This window comes from Doryrhamphus excisus, linkage group LG2 (assembly GCF_037039965.1).
Source record: "Doryrhamphus excisus strain RoL-2023G ecotype Guam linkage group LG2, RoL_Dexc_Guam_v1.1, whole genome shotgun sequence".
NCBI lineage: Eukaryota > Metazoa > Chordata > Actinopteri > Syngnathiformes > Syngnathidae > Doryrhamphus > Doryrhamphus excisus.
In genome coordinates this window covers 3,491,597-3,512,561 of record NC_136358.1, presented here as the reverse complement: position 1 = coordinate 3,512,561, position 20,965 = coordinate 3,491,597, and the positions used below count along the sequence as shown (strand labels likewise).

At 44.8% G+C, this 20,965-nt stretch overlaps 2 protein-coding genes across 8 annotated transcripts in view; one reads left to right on the top strand and one right to left on the bottom strand.

The window, feature by feature from the left end:
* Positions 1-33: 33 nt before the first annotated feature.
* On the bottom strand, positions 34-1,175 carry naa38 (N-alpha-acetyltransferase 38, NatC auxiliary subunit). The gene is made up of 3 exons (XM_058066222.2): positions 1,021-1,175; positions 334-508; positions 34-261 (listed from the first exon to the last, which is right to left on the bottom strand). The coding sequence occupies exons 1-3, from the start codon at positions 1,057-1,059 to the stop codon at positions 137-139; spliced, it is 339 nt and encodes a 112-aa protein (XP_057922205.1). The 5' UTR covers positions 1,060-1,175; the 3' UTR covers positions 34-136.
* A 2,948-nt stretch (positions 1,176-4,123) lies between these two features.
* Positions 4,124-20,965, top strand: part of chd3 (chromodomain helicase DNA binding protein 3) — a 38,735-nt gene continuing 21,893 nt past the window's right edge. For 2 of the 7 annotated variants that reach the window (XM_078795588.1, XM_078795587.1), the window contains exons 1-24: positions 4,124-4,558; positions 8,100-8,227; positions 8,309-8,491; positions 8,558-8,682; positions 9,899-10,143; positions 10,213-10,352; positions 10,424-10,792; positions 11,597-11,863; positions 12,583-12,786; positions 12,917-13,140; positions 13,941-14,072; positions 14,145-14,241; positions 14,317-14,508; positions 15,492-15,692; positions 15,772-15,909; positions 16,103-16,224; positions 16,288-16,461; positions 16,537-16,678; positions 17,986-18,117; positions 18,178-18,295; positions 18,368-18,492; positions 18,576-18,807; positions 20,077-20,261; positions 20,768-20,945. In XM_078795588.1, coding sequence (XP_078651714.1) covers positions 4,405-4,558; positions 8,100-8,227; positions 8,309-8,491; positions 8,558-8,682; positions 9,899-10,143; positions 10,213-10,352; positions 10,424-10,792; positions 11,597-11,863; positions 12,583-12,786; positions 12,917-13,140; positions 13,941-14,072; positions 14,145-14,241; positions 14,317-14,508; positions 15,492-15,692; positions 15,772-15,909; positions 16,103-16,224; positions 16,288-16,461; positions 16,537-16,678; positions 17,986-18,117; positions 18,178-18,295; positions 18,368-18,492; positions 18,576-18,807; positions 20,077-20,261; positions 20,768-20,945 — 4,207 coding nt within the window. In that variant the 5' untranslated portion in view covers positions 4,124-4,404. Of the gene's footprint in view, positions 4,559-8,099; positions 8,228-8,308; positions 8,492-8,533; positions 8,683-9,898; positions 10,144-10,212; positions 10,353-10,423; positions 10,793-11,596; positions 11,864-12,582; positions 12,787-12,916; positions 13,141-13,940; positions 14,073-14,144; positions 14,242-14,316; positions 14,509-15,491; positions 15,693-15,771; positions 15,910-16,102; positions 16,225-16,287; positions 16,462-16,536; positions 16,679-17,985; positions 18,118-18,177; positions 18,296-18,367; positions 18,493-18,575; positions 18,808-20,076; positions 20,262-20,767; positions 20,946-20,965 lie in introns of all 7 variants that reach the window. The other 5 variants (XM_078795594.1, XM_078795598.1, XM_058066141.2 and 2 more) reach the window with 5 other exon arrangements.

The window sequence follows — 20,965 nt, the reverse complement described above, 5'->3', positions numbered from 1 at the left end:
AATGGCCCCCCCAGGCCACACTTTGGACACCCCTGACCAGCCCTACACAACTTTTATTGACATCAAACATCAACACAATGGATGTTGACTGAGTCTTCATCTGGGAAATGTCCATGTTATTACTGCGCTCAATCACTCAATGGTTCAGTCCAAAACCTTGCGTATCCTCCATAATGTCAGCCTCCACCTCGATGGACACCACATGGTGACCCGGGATCATCGCCAGGCCTAGAACTCTGGGTTCTCCCTGTGAGAAAGTGTCTAAAATAAAAAAGATCAATAACTTAATAGACAATTTTGATGAAATGTCATAGAATGGAACGCCACAATTACCTGTGGATTTTAAGAATTCCTGAGCCGATCCAAGGATGATGTTGCAGTCCCTGTCAGTGCAAAGAAAAAGACCCACTAAAGTCCTTCCGTCGGTCATGCGGATCCTCATGTTCTTGTTCAGGAGTCCTTCTAGTTTCTGTCTAGCATGGGATGACGAGCCCACTTCACACTGTTCCTGAGTATGGAAAGAATAATCAACACCTCTTAGCTTTTACAGTGCACTAACATCACACTGCATTCGGTCGTTTGAACACACTTGTGCACTCAAAGTGTATACTATAAGTGAGGGTGCCAATTTGACACTGTAGTGTTTTGCTATCTCTATTGAAGTGTGCTAACGGAAGTACAGTATTCCACAACTACGCCTTTGTGTTTTTTGTTTAAATTTAAGTATTTGTCTTTGCTTCCACTGCTTCCAAGATTAGTTAGCAATACAGAGACATTGCTACTAAGAATTCAAATTCATTTTAGAGACGTCTTAGTGTAGTAGCCCCCATTATGAATTATGAAAAACTACCACCCTTCAAACACCTCACAGCTAACTGTTAGCCACAGGCTGCAGGGTCTGCTAGCCTAACGGTTTTGGATTATTCATTTTACAAAGCATTTGTAGCTTTGTCCTTTAAAAGCACACAAAAACAACACTGCAAACAATTATAAATGTTATCAACGGAGACAAGTACAAACATGAGTTGATGGTCCGTTTTCCTCAAATGTTGTTGCCATTTCATCGCTTCTTCCGAAGTTAGCTGGCGGAAGTATTTGACTGCCGGACCAACGCAACCGGAAACTGCATCACCGAATTAAGATACATATTTATGTCTAAACGTTTGGATGTACGTAAATAGTTTCGTCATCTGTCACACAAAGTGGGAACTAACTGCGTGAAAAATGATAATCTACCTTTACTTGCCATCTTATTCGTTTTTTGTGGCGTGTGAGTGCGCGAATTGATACACAGCCAATGGCTCACTCACTTTCACTTTCTCTCCTACATCTATTGACGTTTTAATAAAAACAATTGAAATATTATTATTATTATTCAGGATCGACTACGGCACAGCTCAAAAAGGAATCTTTTTTAAATCTCTGGATGGAAATCCTTGATTGAGTGTGTTTGTGTACCATATTGACATGATATTCTATCAACTAAATATAATAATAGCAGCGCCATTATCAATGACAAACCCTGTATTTATTTGTTCTGCTTTAAAAGTGCCAATAATTTAGGCTTTTTAAAACAGTAACTTAAATAGAAAATGGTTTAATGGCGCTCCCTGCAGGGGAAAAGGAGTGCTGCAGCTATGAATCCAGCAGAGGGCGCTGTCTCACAAGTCAATTCACTGTACATTTTCCAGCAGAAATGCATTGACAAGAGTTGATGTTGTGTAACTGCATGTTTAGTGAATACAATACTTTATACTGTATACCTGTAATTGTTTCATAATGTGCAAACCTTAATAACTCAGAGGCACGTTATTGGGTATGGAGAATCAAACATTTTAAGTCTATTTTAGGCCTATTGTTCAGATATTTGCTTACATTACATTACCTTAACACTGCATGGAGTCAGCCATAGCCTGTCCGACATGATGGTGGAAAAAAAATTCCCCTCCCATTTTGTGTGAAAGTGGTACATTTTTTTTCTTAAGTTTATAATAAACACATTGGAGAATAACAAGTTAGCTAGTAGCATGCTATGTTTAAAGTGGCGGCCATCTTTTGTGTCCCTGCAGTGATCATGGAGCCTGCTTTTCATAGTGTTTCGGGTCATTGTTTTGTTAGAAGTATCCAGCCCCGGCGCAACTTTAACTTACTTGGAGTCACTACTTCTTGAGTATTTTTGACAAGTATCTGCTGATACTAACTGGAATCCATGCGACCTTGAACAAGATTTCCGGTACCTGCACTGGCCACACAGCGCCACAGCATGATGGAACCACCACCAAATGTTACTGTGGGTCGCAAGTGTTTGTCTTGGAATGCTGTGTTCTTCATCCAGCCCTATTTTATGTCCAAATAACTCCATTTTAGTTTCATCAGCCCACGGCACCTTTTTCCAAAAATGAAGCTGGCTTGTCCAAACGTGCTTTAGCATACCTCTAGTGACTCTTGTTTGTGGCATGTGTGCGTGGTAAAGTCTTGTGCATGACTCTCACATGTTCTCCCTACAAGATCATGTTATAGGTCTTTGGAGCTGGTCTGTGGGTTGAGTTTGATTGTTCTCACCATACTTCGCCTCGGCTTATCTGAGAATTTTTCTTGGCTTGCCGCTCCGGACCTTATGTAGAACTGTGCCTGTGGTCTTCCAGTTCCTCACTATGTTCCTCAGTGTGGAACCTGACAGCCTGATATTTTTGTATCCTTCCCCTAAGCCATTATGTCGAACAATCTTAGCTGTGAGGTTATTTGACAGTTGTTTTCAGGCTATCGTGTTGCTACTCTTACAAACAAATTTTGTGTTCCAATATTTAGTGCGGGGCGGCACGGCGGTCTAGTGGTTAGCGCGCAGACCTCACAGCTAGGAGACCAGGGTTCAGTTCCACCCTCGGCCATCTCTGTGTGGAGTTTGCATGTTCTCCCCGTGCATGCGTGGGTTTTCTCCGGGTACTCCGGTTTCCTCCCACATTCCAAAAACATGCTAGGTTAATTGGCGATTCCAAATTGTCCATAGGTATGAATGTGAGTGTGAATGGTTGTTTGTCTATATGTGCCCTGTGATTGGCTGGCGACCAATCCAGGGTGTACCCCGCCTCTTGCCCAAAGACAGCTGGGATAGGCTCCAGCACCCCCGCGACCCTTGTGAGGAAAAAGCGGTAGAAAATGAATGAATGAATATTTAGTGCTAAATGTATTCATGATTTATATATATATATATATATATATATATATATATATATATATATATATATGAAAATCTTAAATTACCAGGGGTGCCCACACTTTTTCAAACCACTGTACGAGTACGCTTTCTTTGCATTTTGTCTCTTCTTTGCATGTTTTTCTCCCAAATTTTGCTATTTTTTCTGTAATTGTAATATTTTTGAAGCGCAGTAGTCCAATATTTTAAAAGAGCTGTGTGCTGAAAATTGTCCGCAGAGCTGCACTTTGGACACCGCTCTCTTTGAGCATGAAGTGTCCCATAACTTTATCCCCGTAGTCGCCACTGCCTTCCGTGAGCTTTTATTTTGAAAGGCAAATTCCTTCAAAACAAAAGTGGGCCACATCAGGCCGGACTTGCAGGGATTCCCATGGCCTTCCTGCTAACCTGTCTTGCCACCATTGCTCCTCTCTAATATTTCCGCCACAGCTCACATTGCATTGTATTTTCATCCTGCTAGCACACTAGCTTAGCACGTCTGCATGGACGTGGAGACTTTGCATCTGTCTCGCTTTCTTCCTGTCCTCACCACAAGTGGTTAATTTTTAAGCAACACCATCTGATGTAAGTCTGGGCATGGCTGCGGCAGATTTTTTTTTTTCTCAACCCGCCTCTCTTGATCCCTCCCCAACACACACACACACACACAAATCATTTTTTTATACAACGGTGGGGGCTATAAGGAGGCCATGTTTGATGGATTTGCTCTGCAATGCAGCCTTGTAAGTGACACCACAAGTCAGTCTGGGAGGGGGCGGGGGGGTGGGCTTTGTGCACTGAGAAGCAAAAACAAACAAGTAACAATGTAAGTTACATACAGCCGCACACACACCCCTTTCCCTCCTCTGTAACAATGTAGGGTTTTAGGTAGGGAGGGGGCGCTCAGGGAGAGAGAAAGGAGGAGGAGGGGGGGCGTTCTGAAATAATACAGTCAGCCATTTTTTATGTAAGGGGATTTTTTTCTTATTGGGGGGGTTGTTAAAAAATAAATATAAGAAGGCGGCCATCTTTGTTGCTCTCTGCCTAGTGTAAAATACCCCCCCATATACACACACACAGACACACGTCCCCCCCCCTCTGTTGCCGATTTGAATATTAAATAAACAGCACACAGTCGCGCAAGAATACGAGATTTTTTTTTTGTGTGATTTTTTTTGCACACAAGGACGGATCCCGATGAGAGGACTACCATGTCCTGTCCTCTCCGGGCCTGTGAGGAAGACGAGGACACGGCGCTTCATTGCGAGGGAGGAGGCTTCGATGAAGACGACGACGGAGACTTTTTAAACCGGAGAAGCGACATCAACTCGCCGGCGGCGCCTCGGCAAACTGCATCCGCGCCAGGTACGCCGGATGGGGGTAAAACAGTCCAAAAAAAAAAAAAAAAACAAGGTGGGGGGTGTCCATCGCTGCATGCGTCCTACGGTGCATGTCCCCGGGGTTGAAAAATTGGCGTTTTGGAGCGAGCAAAACAAAACGTACACGAAGAAAAACACAATCCAGATGTGCAGCGTCTTCCTGCAAAGCGCTAAGTTTGACTGCAGAGTCCAAAGTGTCATCATCCTCCCAAAGACGGGACGTGAGGACATGAGGGACATGTCAATGACAGCAGCTTCAGGCATCAAATTCATGGACATTTCATGATGCGTTCAAACGCAGTGGGGACACACTCCGGACCCCTCCATAACGGGACTCTATTTATTTGAAATATATTTCGCTTCTTTTTTTTGCGACAAAAGTCCTCTTCGAACCCCCCCCCCCAACTCTCACCCCGTCTAACCCGACTAACAGAGTGACGTTCTAGAAGTTTCTGTGGTAAAAGTGAAAGGTGTACAAAGTAGCTTTTTAACACTTAGCAGTTGGGGAGAGCGATACTGCCTGATTCTGATATCAGTCCGATACCAAGTAAATACAGAGACAGTATTGCAGATACCGATACGTTTTAATTTGAAGTTTTTTTCATTTAATGATTTTGTGATTTTTTTTATGTATTTTATAATCACAATGAAACACATGGCAGAGATTTCCAGCAAACAAAAACAAATTGAATCAACGTATATCAAACGTATATGTGAACAATTTCACATTTTCAATTCAAAATTCAAAAAGACACTAAAAAAAAGTGTTTTATTACATTACTAATTACAATAAAATCAACTACATGAACTAATATAAAAATATAAGGCATTCAAAAGAAATATCTCATAATATGTAGTACTCTCCTGGTCATAGGGTGTCTGTTAATTGAGACACACAAGCACCAGACTTGATCGCTGGAACAATAGGCTTTTGTGGCAAGTTTGAATTATCTCACAACCGGCATATTCATTCATTAATTCATTCATTTTCTACCGGGTGCTGGAGCCTATCCCAGCTGTCTTCGGGGCGAGAGGCGGGGTAAACCCTGGACTGGTCGCCAGCCAATCATAGGGCACATATAGACAAACAACCATTCACACTCACATTCATACTTATGGACATTTTGGAGTCACCAATTAACGTGCCTGTGAGGAAACCGGAATACCCGGAGAAAACCCACGCTTGCACGGGAAGAACATGCAAACTCCACACAGAGATGGAATCAAACTCGGGTTTCTTAGCTGTGATGGCTGAGGGTGGAATCCTAGCTGGATCGAGCTGTGTGGCCTGCGCTAACCACTCGGCCGACAACGGGCACAATAATAATACAAAATAATTCCTAATAAAAGTCAACTCTAAATCCCCAAAGTCACTTCCTGTCCATCCTGCCAGTGAATCCCCCTGGGGAACACCTTTATAGCAACACTCATGAGCATGAGTCTTATGGACTTATTGGCTATTAGTCTAGTATATTATCTAGTGTATTATTAGTCTAGAATTTTAGCTAATAATAAAGATGTAAAGGTGACTATAGGGGTGTCATTTAACGTCCAGAGCGCTATAATGTTAAAAACCTAATTAGATGGTTGTAAATACTAGGTTCGGTATGCTATGTATAACTGTGAAAATACTCAATTTGTAAATAAGAAATAATACTTGGTGGAAATTCTCTTATCATGGTCAGGCTCAGAACCAATTTACAGCGATAAACAAAGGATCTCGACAGTTTAAAATAAGTAAACAAAGCAAAAATGAAGCAAATGCTACTATTAGGTCTCATTGAAATCCTTGTTTTTGCCTCCAAACCCTCCACTGTCCAAAAAAGCTATTCAGAGAGTTTGGAAATGGCAAATAATTATATATTGAAGCTATTTACTTAAATATAATATAGAACAAAAATGTCGATTAAATGACACCACGAGTGATCCATACAGATATCGACATTATCGATATTTGAATCGATCCACCCGCCTGTACTAGTTACTAGAGTATTTGTAGAGGTTTGATGAATTCAAATGGAGACAGCTTGATAAACGAGTGGCAAACGTCATGGCGAGCACAGTCACCCACTCATGATCTCCCCGTACTCATCCATCGGTGGCCTTCTCATCACCGTGGTCGCGTGCGCGGGGTGGCCGCCCCTCGAAGCGCCGTCGGCGGGCTGCGCGGAGACCCAGGGAAGCTAGCTGGGAGGTGGGCGTGGGTGAGCGCGCCAACAATGGCAGACATACGATCGATGTTTGCTTTCAGAGCCTCTCGTCTGGATGGAGCTGGGTTACATTAGATGCACTTTTAGAAACAAAGTCAGGGTCCGCTTGCAGGTTAAAAGTGCTTTAGTGTATGCTATCGTGTTGCTAGGAACACTGTGGAATCGCCATTGTTATTTACTTTTATTTATCACAGGCGAGGTTTGGCGTTTAAAACAAGTGTTAACACATACAGCGGTAGGACTTTTAAAATTGTACTAAACCAGTGTTAGGGTGTTTGGATGAGTTTGCTGTAGAAGAACATAACCTAAATTATGTAGAATCACAAGCAAATACAAAAGAAAAAATGCCCCAAAAGCACAAACCCCCCAAAACAACTGCATGACAGAAACACTGTAAGTTTGCTAGAGTTGTGCCAATTTATCAGAATATCAATATTATTGATTCTAGGGTCATATCTGTATTGGATCGTTAGTGTTATAAGATTTTTCAGTTGTCTGCTGTGTAGTATATTTTTGTTTTATTGTTCAGATATAGGCGGCATGACGGTCGAGTGGTTAGCACGTAGACCTCACACCTGGAGACCAGGGTTCAATTCCACCCTCGGCCATCTCCGTGTGGAGTTTGCATGTTCTCCCCATGCATGTGTGGGTTTTTTCTCCGGGTACTCCGGTTTCCTCCCACATTCCAAAAACATGCTAGGTTAATTGGGTACTCCAAATTGTCCATAGGTATGAATGTGAGTGTGAATGGTTGTTTGTCTATATGTGCCCTGTGATTGGCTGGCGACCAGTCCAGGGTGTACCCCGCCTCTGTTCAGATATATTGTATATGTGTATATTTGTTTATAAACTCCCAAAGCCAATAGTAGTTCTGGCTTTTGTTCACTTGTTTTGCACTATTGAGTTTATTTTGTATAAAATAAAAGGCAATACTTGTTTAATTTGGTTGATATTGCCTGGTTGTGTTAAGTAGCGTTGATATTATGAAGTATTTTGTTTGCTTAAAATTATTGTCCTGTGTTTTTAATGACAATCAATAAATTGAACAAAAAAAAATAACTTGAAAAATGTCAAAGTACAAAAATTGTGATACAGTGATAATTTACTTGGTATCAAATTGATACCAAAACTTGTAGTATCACTTGCCTGTAGGAGCAAGACTTAAGTGGCTTCTTTAGACCTATTCCTATGCTAACATTAGCTACATCAATGGGTTGCTCTGTAATAATATAGTATATTATGGCCAGGAATGACGTAAAGAGAAATGTCACTTTTTAATTCAATTAATCACTCTTTTCTTTCTGCTTTTCCTCCTAGACGAAGAGGCGGACTTATCAGACAGGGAGGTCCCGTGCAAAAAGAAAGGACGACCAAAGAAGAAGAAGGAGGCCAAGAAGAAAGACAAAGAGGGCAAACCTGTCAAAGCTAAAAAACGCAAAAAGATAGTAAGTCGATCAACGTGGCTTAATATGAGATCTACTCATTGTAAGACTTATCAGAATTCCTCGTTCTTCTCTTCCACTCAGGACAGTGATGTAGAGAGAGACTCGGACCGAGACTTTGGTGAGAACTCGGATAGCGTCGCCAGCGACTATGGATCAGGTGAGAAAAAGAAGAAGAAGAAGCATAAAGAAAGGAAGGAGAAGAAAACCAAAAAGAAGAAAAAGGACAACGGGGACCGAGACAGCAGTCAGGAAGAGACAACAAAGGTAAAAACAATAATAATGGAACGTTGCCATAAATGACTGAAGACCACAATGTGTCCTCATCAGCAGCCCATAGAGCAGAAGACCTCCGCCCAGCTGGCCAAGGAGTGGGGTCTGGAGGATGTAGATCATACCTTCAGTCAGGAAGACTACAGGGAACTCACCAATTACAAAGCCTTCAGTCAGTTCATGAGGTGACACTTTTTGTTTGGAACCTTTCCATGTCAGAGGATACTGCATTGTTATCTTAGGTACTCAATTTAATTGGATTTTATTTTCTATAAAACACCAGATCCCAATAGAAGTCATTTATGTTTCATATAGAACAGGTTCATACATTGCAGTGCTGCAGCCATAAATTCATTTTGTCAGATTAATTGAGTAATAAAACATAATTTATAGCAGAGATCCTCAACTATGTTTGTCAAAGGGCCAGAATTTGAGGACCAAACAAAATATATGTTGTATTTTTTTAGCCTTTGTTGTTATTATATAGGGTGGCACGGTGGTCTAGTGGTTAGCGCACAGACCTCACAGCTAAGAGACCAGGGTTCAATTCCACCCTCGGCCATCTCTGTGTGGAGTTTGCATGTTCTCCCTGAGCATGTGTGGGTTTTCTCCGGGTATACATTCCAAAAACATGCTAGGCTAATTGGCGACTCCAAATTGTCCATAGGTATAAATGTGAGTGTGAATGGTTGTTTGTCTATATGTGCCCTGTGATTGGCTGGCGACCAGTCCAGGGTGTACCCCGCCTCTCGCCCCGAAGACAGCTGGGATAGGCTCCAGCAACCTCCGCGACCATCATGAGGATAAGCGGTAGAAAATGAATGAATGAATGAATGTGCCGGTTGTGAGATAATTCAAATTTGCCACAAAAGCCTATTGTTCCAGCGATCAAGTCTGGTGCTTGTGTGTCTCAATTTACAGACACCTTGTGACCAGGAGAGTACTACAAATTATGAGATATTTCTTTTGTCTTCCGCCTCTCGTCCGAAGACAGCTGGGATAGGCTCCAGAATGAATGAATGAATTATGTATCTTAAATGCAAGCTGTCTTCTTCTATTGCTGCTTCATTGTGATGCATATCCCTTGCCGTTGCCCCCTGCTGCAGAGAGGAAGTACTGCATAATTTGGCAGGTTTGCATTATTTGGGAATTGTTTGTTGGACCAAAAGAAAACTTCGATGGGTTGGATGTAATTTAAAGAAAACAGGGAAAAATGTGCACATCATCAACATTGAAATTGCCTTCTAACTTAAGAGCATAATGGTTTGCAACCTAGTTTCTGGTGGTTCCATGATGTCATCAAGATGAGACACTCTTGTTGCTACCTTACATGATGAACCTCGACTGGCTTTTGCTTGGTTCCTAGCAATTTGAATTCATTGTAATGCATCCTTCTCCCAGGCCCATGATCGCCAAGAAGAACCCTAAGATCCCCATGTCCAAGATGATGACCATTCTGGGGGCCAAATGGAGGGAGTTTAGCTCCAACAACCCTTTCAAAGGCAACGCGGCTGCTGTCGCTGCAGCTGCCGCCGCCGCCGCCATTGCTGTCGCCGAGCAGGTCTCCGCGGTGACCGCCTCGCCTGAGCCACCGCTGCCACCGCAGCCGCCACCCATTCGGAAGGCTAAGACGAAAGAGGGCAAAGGTGAGATGATCTTCTTGTGACTTCTTTGCCTTTGAAACTCACAAATGTTCTTGTTTTTCCGTCCCACAGGCCCAGGTTACAAAAAGCGCAGTAAAAGTCCTCGAGTCCCGGACAAGAAAAAGGCTTTGGCTGCAGCCAAGGCTAAAAAGATGGCACCCATTCGGATCAAGCTTTCGCCGATATGCACTAAGAGGAAGAAGAGCTGCTCTGTGAGTGTGGAGCAGCGTGGAGCTTCTTAGCGTTGACAGCACGGCTTGTTAAATGTTCTCATCTTTGTCAGAGTGAGGACATGGACGAGGATGAATCGGAACAGGAAGACTCCAGCGTTCACAGCTCCTCGGTTCGATCCGACAGCTCCGGTCGCGTGAAGAAGAATAAGCGAGGGCGGCCAGCCAAGAAAAAGAAGAAAAGTAAGCAAAGTGGCGTATTTCGGTCTTTAGGAAGATTTCATACCACGCTTGTGTCCCTTGCAGTCGCAGGTGAGGAGGAGGCGGATGGCTATGAGACGGACCATCAGGACTACTGTGAGGTGTGTCAGCAGGGTGGCGAGATCATCCTGTGCGACACGTGTCCACGAGCTTACCACCTCGTGTGCCTGGAACCCGAGCTGGACAAGGCCCCTGAGGGCAAGTGGAGCTGCCCTCACTGCGTAAGTCCAACAACATTCATTCATTCATTCATTCATTTTCTACCACTTTTTCCTCACGGGGGGTGCTGGAGCCTATCCCAGCTGTCTTCGGGCGAGAGGCGGGGTACACCCTGGACTGGTCGCCAGCCAATCACAGGGCACATATAGACAAACAACCATTCACACTCACATTCATACCTATGGACAATTTGGAGTCGCCAATTAACCTAGCATGTTTTTGGAATGTGGGAGGAAACCGGAGTACCCGGAGAAAACCCACACATGCACGGCGAGAACATGCAAACTCCGCACAGAGATGGCCGAGGGTGGAATTGAACCCTGGTCTTCTAGCTGTGAGGTAACCACTCGACCAACATGCTGCCCTGTAGGGTTTTTTTTAATTAATTCATTCATTTTTTATCGCTTTTTCCTCACGAGGGTCGCGGGGAGTGCTGGAGCCTATCCCAGCTGTCTTCGGGCGAGAGGCGGGGTACACCCTGAACTGGTCGCCAGCCAATCACAGTGCACATATAGACAAACAACCATTCACACTCACATTCATACCTATGGACAATTTGGAGTCCCCAATTAACCTAGCATGTTTTTGGAATGTGGGAGGAAACCGGAGTACCCGGAGAAAACCCACACATGCACAGGGAGAACATGCAAACTCAATACAGAGATAGCCGAGGGTGGAATTGAACCGTGGTCTCCTAGCTGTGAGGTCTGTGCGCTAACCATTAGACCGCCGTGCCGCTAGTCCAACAACATTTACCTTTAAATACTGACCGCCATCTTACTCATTTTTATTTTATTTTTTTAAAGGAAAAAGAAGGAATCCAATGGGAAGCAAAAGATGAGGACTTTGAGGACTTTGAAGAGGACATGGAGGATAGAACCATCTCAGAGGTCGGGGTCGGTGTCCCCGTCGGCGCGGAGGAGGACGACGACCACATGGAGTTCTGTCGGGTGTGTAAAGATGGAGGTGAACTGTTGTGCTGTGACACCTGCACATCCTCCTACCACATCCACTGTCTAAACCCTCCACTGCCAGAGATCCCCAATGGAGAGTGGTTGTGTCCGCGATGCACGGTTAGTGTCTCCATGTCCTACGAGGTCACCACTGTGCATGCTGGTCACGTGACGTGACGTGCTTCCTTGTTTGCATGCATACTTTTTGTCTGTTCTTGTTGTTTGGTCTGCAGGGGCGGGCATATTGTTTATTTTGATATTGATCGGATACTGAGCCAATATATTTCTGATACCGACACCGATACTTGATTTTTTCAAGAGCCTTGAATGATTTTGTGATTTTGCCTTTAATTTGTTGATCATAATTTTAATCATTCATTCATTCATTTTCTACCGCTTTTTCCTCACGAGGGTCGCAGGGGTTGCTGGAGCCTATCCCAGCTGTCTTTGGGTGAGAGGCGGTCGAGTGGTTAAGCGCGCAGACCTCACAGCTTGGAGACCAGGGTTCAATTCCATCTCTGTCTGGAGTTTGCATGTTCTCCTCGTTCTACCCACACACACGGGTAGAACATGCAAACTCCACACGGAGAATCAAACCCAGGTCTTCCTGATCTCTTGACTGTGTGGCCAACATGCTAACCACTCACCACCGTGCGGCCCCATTACTATTGTTATCAATATTTGTCTTCCCACCCCCAATTTGTGCTTCAAATCCACAAATTAAACACTGAATTGTTACGATTGAATTCACTGCCAAGTGAAGGAAAATGTTGAAATGCTGACAAAAAAAAAAAAAAAATCCCTTTTGAGCCTGATGTCTCATTATGTTTCTCTCCCAGTGTCCACCGATTAAAGGACGGGTCCAGAAGATTCTTCACTGGAGGTGGGGTGAGCCCCCACCTCCAATTCCCGTGCCACCTGCTCCTGATGTCCCACCCGATGAACCTCTGCCGCCACCCATGAAGGGCAGAGCTGAGCGGGAATTCTTTGTCAAGTTGGTGGCCCAGTCCTACTGGCACTGCACGTGGATCACTGAGCTGCAGGTATCAAGAAAAAAAATCATCTTTTTATCATTAAAAAAAAAAGCTTTTTTAAATTTAACTGTATTTTGTGCACACCTGGAAGTAAGAAACGGGGAAGCATCACTCAATTGTCACATTTTTCTGCCATCAGTTGGAGATCTTCCACTCAGTGATGTACAGAAACTACCAGAGGAAGACAGACATGGATGAACCCCCAAGTTTGGACTACGGCTCGGGCGGAGAGGATGAGAACGGCATGGGAAAGAGCGAGAAGCGGAGGGCTAAAGACCCGCAGTACGCCATCTTGGAAGACAAGTACTACAGATACGGCATCAAGCCTGAGTGGATGATGATCCATCGCATCATCAACCACAGGTAGGGTGTAGTATATAGTATATAGTATATAGTATATAGTACATAGTACAGCAGAACCCATCTAAGTCAAGAACCAGTCTATGTGGACCAACTCATCAATTCATCTTTTTATTTACTAAAAAGTCCTAATTTAGAGCGGCACGGCGGTCTAGTGGTTAGCGCGCAGACCTCACAGCTAGGAGACCAGCGTTCAATTCCACCCTCGGCCATCTCTGTGTGGAGTTTGCATGTTCTCCCCGTGCATGCGTGGGTTTTCTTCGGGTTCTCCGGTTTCCTCCCACATTCCAAAAAACATGCTAGGTTAATTGGCGACTCCAAATTGTCCATAGGTATGAATGTGAGTGTGAATGGTTGTTTGTCTATATGTGCACTGTGATCGGCTGGCGACCATAGACAGCTGGGATAGGCTCCAGCACCCCCTGCGACCCTCGTGAGGAAAAAGCGGTAGAAAATGAATGAATGAAGTCCTAATTTAGGTCAACGTTAACATACAAGGTCAAATGCTTTTGTCCACATAAATTGAGGCTCTATTTGTGGTGGACGATTGACCAGTGGCCAAGTCACATGTCAACAACCATGTATGTTGACAACTGCTTATATAATAATAATTATACATTTTATTTGTATAGCGCTTTTCAAAAAATGAGTTGAATAAAAACAAGAAAACATACGTTTATACACAATATAAACACACATATACACAGTATATGTCAACTGTCGTCATTCAGCCTGGGGGGCATAAGACATAAATGGGTTCTACTTTGTACATAGTGTGTTTATTTAACTGCTGTTTTCTCCAGTCTGGACAAGAAGGGCATTTACCACTACCTGGTTAAGTGGAGAGACCTGACCTATGACCAGTGTACCTGGGAACGGGACGACATGGACATCCCTGACTTTGCCATTTACAAGACCGCCTACTGGAGACACAGGTGGGCTCTTTGGCTCTGTGTCAAACCTGATTTCATTAGCGGATTAGCTGCAATTGTTGTTGCTGCCTAAAGGGACTCCATCATGAAAGAAGACCCAGACAAACCAAGGAGGATGAGGAGCAAGAATCAGGATGATGAAGACGAGTCTCCCGCTTCACCAGTCACCGATGTGAGCCGACTGTGCTTTCAGTCTAATTTGACTTCAGTCTTCTTTTTCACTTCCACATATAACGTCTCCTTGCAGCCTACAATCAAATATGAGGAGCAGCCAGATTTTGTGACGTCGACGGGCGGGACTCTGCACCTGTACCAAATGGAAGGACTCAACTGGCTTCGCTTTTCCTGGGCTCAGGGCACCGACACCATCCTGGCTGACGAGATGGGTCTCGGCAAGACCATTCAGACCATTGTTTTCCTCTATTCTCTCTTTAAAGAGGTACCTGTCTTTTTATTCCATTTTATTTATTATTAACCTTGGTTAGTATTGTTAATTTGTAACCAAATCAAAATTTCCCATAAGCAATAATGTTGATGCTCCATGACTCACGTTGACATTAACGGTTGCCGACGTTACCAACATCAAAACCGAAAGTCGCTGTGGTAGAATCCAAGTCATTACCGCCATCTTTGCATTGAACAGGAAGTCATTGTGTGCAAGTTTATGAACCAGACAGTAGTTGTGTTGCTCTTGTCTTTTTATAGTGCTTAGTGATAATGATGGAAGTTAACAATACTACAACACGTCAACATAAACGGACCTACTGTGTTTTTCATAGAAATGAGCAGGCATCTTCCAAATCCAAATTCCTTTGTTGTGGTAGTAGTGATTTATGTGATTAATTTATGCGTTAGCGGCACGGCGGTCGAGTGGTTAGCGTGCAGACCTCACAGCTAGGACACCAGGGTTCAATTCCACCCTCCACACATCTGTGTGGAGTTTGCATGTTCTCCCCGTGCATGCGTGGGTTTTCTCCGGGTACTCCGGTTTCCTCCCACATTCCAAAAAACATGCTAGGTTAATTGGCCACTCCAAATTGTCCATAAGTATGAATGTGAGTGTGAATGGTTGTTTGTCTATATGTGCCCTGTGATTGGCTGGTGACCAGTCCAGGGTGTACCCCGCCTCTTGCCCGAAGACAACTGGGATAGGCTCCAGCACCCCCGCGACACTCGTGAGGAAAAAGCGGTGGAAAATGAATGAATGAATGAATTTATTTATTATTATTAACCTGCTGTGGACCGTCAGGAAGTATGTCATTCTGTTTGATGACTCCTCCGCCAAGTGTGGACTGCGAGTCAAAAAGCTTGCCCACCCCTACCAAAGTGGTTGACTTTTTAATAGTAATGTCCACAATGGAGCGGGACATAAGTCTTAAGTGGGTTCCACTGTACTTTTTATTTTGTACCCGCCTCCTATAGGGTCACACAAAGGGTCCCTTTCTGGTCAGCGCTCCACTCTCCACCATCATCAACTGGGAGCGGGAGTTTGAGATGTGGGCACCCGACTTCTACGTGGTGACGTACACTGGTGACAAGGACAGCCGAGCCATCATCAGAGAGAACGAGTTCTCCTTCGATGACTTGGCTGTCAAAGGAGGCAAGAAGTCCTTCAAGATGAGGGTGAGACATGATGCTCTCCCGTCATATACATTTCATTCCCATATTTAGAGAGATGACCAAAATGTCCTCTTTCATGCAGAGAGAGACTCCTATTAAGTTCCACGTGCTGCTGACCTCCTACGAGCTGGTGACCATCGACCAGACGGCGCTGAAGTCCATCGACTGGGCGTGTCTGGTGGTGGACGAGGCTCACCGCCTTAAAAACAACCAATCCAAGGTACAGTGACTTACTAGATCAGCTGCATTGTGTGCATGGAGGCATTCAACAAATAATTACAGTGGATCCACCATGCATGTTGACTTTTTAGTCATAAGAAGAACACAGTCGACCAGGACATGATGTGTTGCTCAACAAAATGGAACGGATGTTATTGGTTCCACGCTAGTCCTTCCAAACAAGTCCTCTGTAGTTTTTCAGGCGCCTGAATGACTACAAGATTGACCACAAGCTGCTGCTGACAGGAACGCCGCTGCAGAACAACCTGGAGGAGCTTTTTCACCTGCTCAACTTCCTCACACCCAACCGCTTCAAGTAGGAGACACTCGCATAAGCTTTCATATCAAAAGGATGCCTTAATACATTAAACTTGTGTAGCAACCTCGACGGCTTCCTAGAGGAGTTTGCGGACATCTCCAAGGAAGATCAAATCAAGAAACTCCATGATCTGCTGGGTCCTCACATGCTGCGGAGGTTGAAAGCCGACGTCTTCAAGAACATGCCCGCCAAGACTGAGTTGATTGTGCGAGTGGAGCTGAGCCCTATGCAGAAGTACGACACGCCGGTCGCTTGTCGGTTCGGCGATGACTTCTCCTTCATTTATGTGTCTTCTTATTTCAACACTAGAAAATACTACAAGCTCATTCTCACCAAGAACTTTGAAGCTCTGAACTCAAAAGGCGGAGGAAATCAGGTCTCCCTGCTCAATATCATGATGGATTTGAAGAAGTGCTGCAACCACCCCTACCTCTTCCCTGTCGCCTCCATGGTGAGAAATCCTTCATTATTTTTACACGGTCTTCTGTTTTCACCTCTTTAGCCTCAGATACAGCAGCACTGGGGGCAGTGAGGCGATATCTGAATCGTATCCATGTAGGACCCGGCACGGTGGTCCAGTTGTTAGCGCGCAGACCTCACAGCTAGGAGACCAGCGTTCAATTCCACCCTCGGCCATCTCTGTGTGGACTTTGCATGTTCTCCCCGTGCATGCGTGGGTTTTCTCCGGGTACTCCGGTTTCCTCCCACATTCCAAAAACATGCTAGGTTAATTGGTGACTCCAAATTGTCCATAGGTATGAATGTGAGTGTGAATGGTTGTTTGTCTATATGTGCCCTGCGATTGGCTGGCGACCAGTCCAGGGTGTACCCCGCCTCTCGCCCGAAGACACCTCGTGAGGAAAAGCGGTAGAAAATGAATGAATGAATCCATGTGGGACGGTGAAGATTAAGGGCCGGCCGATATATCGGGCTGATATTTGCGTTTTTTTCTTGTATCAGTATCGGCCGATACGGACGTGGGTTCGCTGATGTATTTTTCCACCGCATGATTTACAGTCAGGCATCCGCCAGGCAGTTTTGTGCAGAGGACCCCGCAACATACGTAGTCCCGCCCCCACTGTTGAATCAACAAGGGCGCGATTTCAAAAGTAATAGAGTTAGCTTGCTTTTACCACTTTATTAAGCCCATCACATTTCACTGGGTGATCGCTAGGCAGAACAGTTTAAGTCACGGTGTGACAACAAGAAAGCCCAAAAAACATCACATACCAACGCAACACACGAACAAAAGCACTCTCACGAGTTGAGCAGAACAAGAATGAACTATGCAACTTTAAATGCGTGGCGTGTTATGTGTGTATGCACTCTCCGAGCACGCACACACGGCCCAAGCAAAATCGTCCATCGGCTAAGGGTGATGGAAAAAAATTGGTATCGGCATCGATCCCAAAAAAAAAACATATCAGTCGATCCCTAGTGAAGATTATTCAATTTCACTTCATTGGTCAAAAAAATATTATTTACTCCAAATAATAATCAACCAGACGGCAGAAGGTTCATAATTAACCTATGTATGCACTTCTTGATTCATTCATAAAACAGACTGAGTCATGGCATGAGATTTTTCTAATGTAAATATGCCCCTTGGGTCAATAAAAGTAGGTGTAGAGTCGAACAGGTCTATTGGCGTCCCGAGTTGAACAACAGTGACACCATGTGGCAGTGCAGTATAACTGCTGTATAAATATATATATATATATATATAAAAGAATACAGCATTGCTGTGTTTTGTTACAGGAAGCCCAGAAAACACCCAATGGTGCATATGAGGGTTCTGCCCTCACAAAGGCTTCAGGGAAACTGACGCTGTTGCAGAAGATGCTGAGGAAACTGAAGGAGCAGGGACACAGAGTTCTGGTCTTCTCACAGGTAGTGTTAAACTCACCCCCACTTTTCCGTACAGCTTTGGTGAAGTTTGCTTATTTACAGATGACTAAAATGCTGGACTTACTGGAAGACTTCCTGGATTACGAAGGTTATAAGTATGAAAGGATCGACGGAGGCATCACAGGAGCACTGAGGCAGGAGGCCATCGACCGATTCAATGGTATATTCGTGTTGCAGAGACTGACTGACATTCTGCTCTAAATGAAACTAAAATTGTATTTTGTGTTTGCAGCTCCAGGTGCTTGTCAGTTTTGTTTCCTGCTCTCCACCAGGGCTGGAGGTTTGGGGATCAACTTGGCAACAGCAGACACTGTAGTCATATTCGACTCAGACTGGAACCCTCACAACGACATACAGGTAGCCTATTATTGTCATGGCAGGGAAATCCTTCTCAGATTTTTTTTTGCAAATTTTCTTCTTCTGTCTCCCGCTCCGTACAGGCCTTCAGTCGAGCTCACCGCATCGGGCAGGCCAACAAGGTGATGATCTACCGCTTTGTGACACGAGCCAGCGTAGAGGAACGCATCACACAGGTGGCCAAGAGGAAGATGATGCTGACTCACCTGGTGGTCCGGCCAGGCCTGGGATCCAAAGCTGGCTCCATGACCAAGCAGGAACTGGATGACATCCTCAAGTTCGGAACAGAGGAGCTATTCAAAGACGAAGGAGAAGGTGCCTGAACATAACATTGCAAAAAAAAAAACATGCCATCAAATGTAGGGTTTTTTCATTCAATCATTTTCTACCGCTCACGGGGGTCACGGGGGATACAGCCAATCACAGGGCACATATAGACAAACAACCATTCACACTCACATTCATACCTATGGACAATTTGGAGTCGTCAATTAACCTAGCATGTTTTTGGAATGTGGGAGGAAAACCGGAGTACCCGGAGAAAACCCACGCATGCACGGGGAGAACATGCAAACTCCACACAGAGATGGCCGAGGGTGGAATTGAACCCTGGTCTCCTAGCTGTGAGGTCTGCGCGCTAACCACTCAACGGCCGTGCCGCTCTGTAGGGTTTTTAAAATTCATTCATTCATTTTCTACCGCTTTTTTCTCACGAGGGTCGCGGCGGGTGCTGGAGCCTATCCCAGCTGTCTTTGGGCGAGAGGCGGGGTACACCCTGGACTGGTCGCCAGCCAATCACAGGGCACATAACGACAAACAACCATTCACACTCACATTCATACCTATGGACAATTTGGAGTCACCAAGTCTCCTAGCTGTGAGACCAGGGTTCAATTCCACCCTCGGCCATCTCTGTGTGGAGTTTGCATGTTCTCCTCGTGCATGCGTGGGTTTTCTCCGGGTACTCCGGTTTCCTCCCACATTCCAAAAACATGCTAGGTTAATTGGCGACTCCAAATTGTCCATAGGTATGAATGTGAGTGTGAATGGTTGTTTGTCTATATGTGCCCTGTGATTGGCTGGCGACCAGTCCAGGGTGTACCCCGCCTCTCGCTTGAAGACAGCTGGGATAGGCTCCAGCACCCCCAGTGAGGAAAAAGCGGTAGAAAATGAATGAATGCGCACTAACCACTCGACCGCCGTGCCGCCCTGTAGGGTTTTTTAAATTAATTAATTTAATTTGAAATGAAAACAAACTGGATCACAAACAAACGCTGACCTTTGACTGCACTGTTGTGAGCGTGACGGCACCAAGCTCTCTCACTAGCGATTATCCCCAGCCCGCCACAATTCCATGCATCAACAAAATGCCCACAGTCATGCAACGGTAACCAACACAATTCATACCAGAAATAAAATATGGTGTGAGTACCACCTAAGCAACAAACGCATCAGCTCCCACAGTACCAAAATTGTGCTCAACTTTGCTAACTTTTCCCAGCACTGGAAGCTCTCCATTCTCCCTCCAGCAGTTTTTGTTAACTTTGTATAAACGACTTGATTGAATTGATTGAGTGTTGGCAGGTATGAAGAATTCCTCGGGGGACAAAGGAGAGGACGAGGGCAATGTGATCCACTACGACAGCACCGCCATCGAGAGGCTGCTCGACCGAAGCCAGGACGCCACAGACGACACGGATGTGCAGAACATGAACGAGTACCTCAGCTCCTTCAAAGTGGCCCAGTACATGGTCCGAGAGGAGGACAAGGTAAGAGTCAAATGGAAGAAAAGTCTTTTTTTTTTTTTCCTATTTTGATTCCAGCTTTACCTTTTTTGGACTCTCCCAGTTGCTGAAGGGAGAAAAAAACGATTTGGCAGCTAAACTCTGTACTACATTTATCTTTGTTGTCGTGAGTTTGACTCCAGAAAGCAGTGAAATAATGAGCCTGGAGAAGAAAAGTAGTGCTGAAGATATGAGGCGATAACTCTCACTCACATTTTTTCATTTGAGCTGTATAAATATATTGACGTGTGCCGCTTTAATCTGCTCTTTGTGAGGAAAACATCTGTATTTGACTATGTAGTTGCAATTCAGTGAATGCCTTGAAGACATTCAGAAAATAGCTTGTTAATATTGTGCAGATATGCACGATTATGGCAGCGGTCTTTGTTCCGAGACCCCTGCCAGCTTTTCTTAACTTTCTGATTGCGCCCATATGGATACGCGCCTCATGTTATACGGCGTTGTGGCCTCGGCCTGCGCTGACCTCGTAGATTGAAGAGATCGAGCGGGAGATCATCAAGCAGGAGGAGAACGTGGATCCCGACTACTGGGAGAAATTGTTGCGGCATCACTACGAGCAGCAGCAAGAGGACCTGGCAAGCAAACTGGGAAAAGGCAAAAGGAACCGCAAGCCTGTCAACTACAACGATGCCGCGCAGGAAGATCAAGGTGAGTCCACGACATGGTGA

Excerpts from the sequence above, each read along its gene's own strand:
- naa38 (XM_058066222.2), bottom strand. The coding sequence starts at position 1,059 with ATGGCAACAACATTTGAGGAAAACGGACCATCAACTCAT. Across the intron at positions 509-1,020 it reads AAAACGGACCATCAACTCAT|GAACAGTGTGAAGTGGGCTC; the intron begins GTTTGTACTTGT and ends TTCCATACTCAG. Across the intron at positions 262-333 it reads GGAATTCTTAAAATCCACAG|ACACTTTCTCACAGGGAGAA; the intron begins GTAATTGTGGCG and ends TTTTTATTTTAG.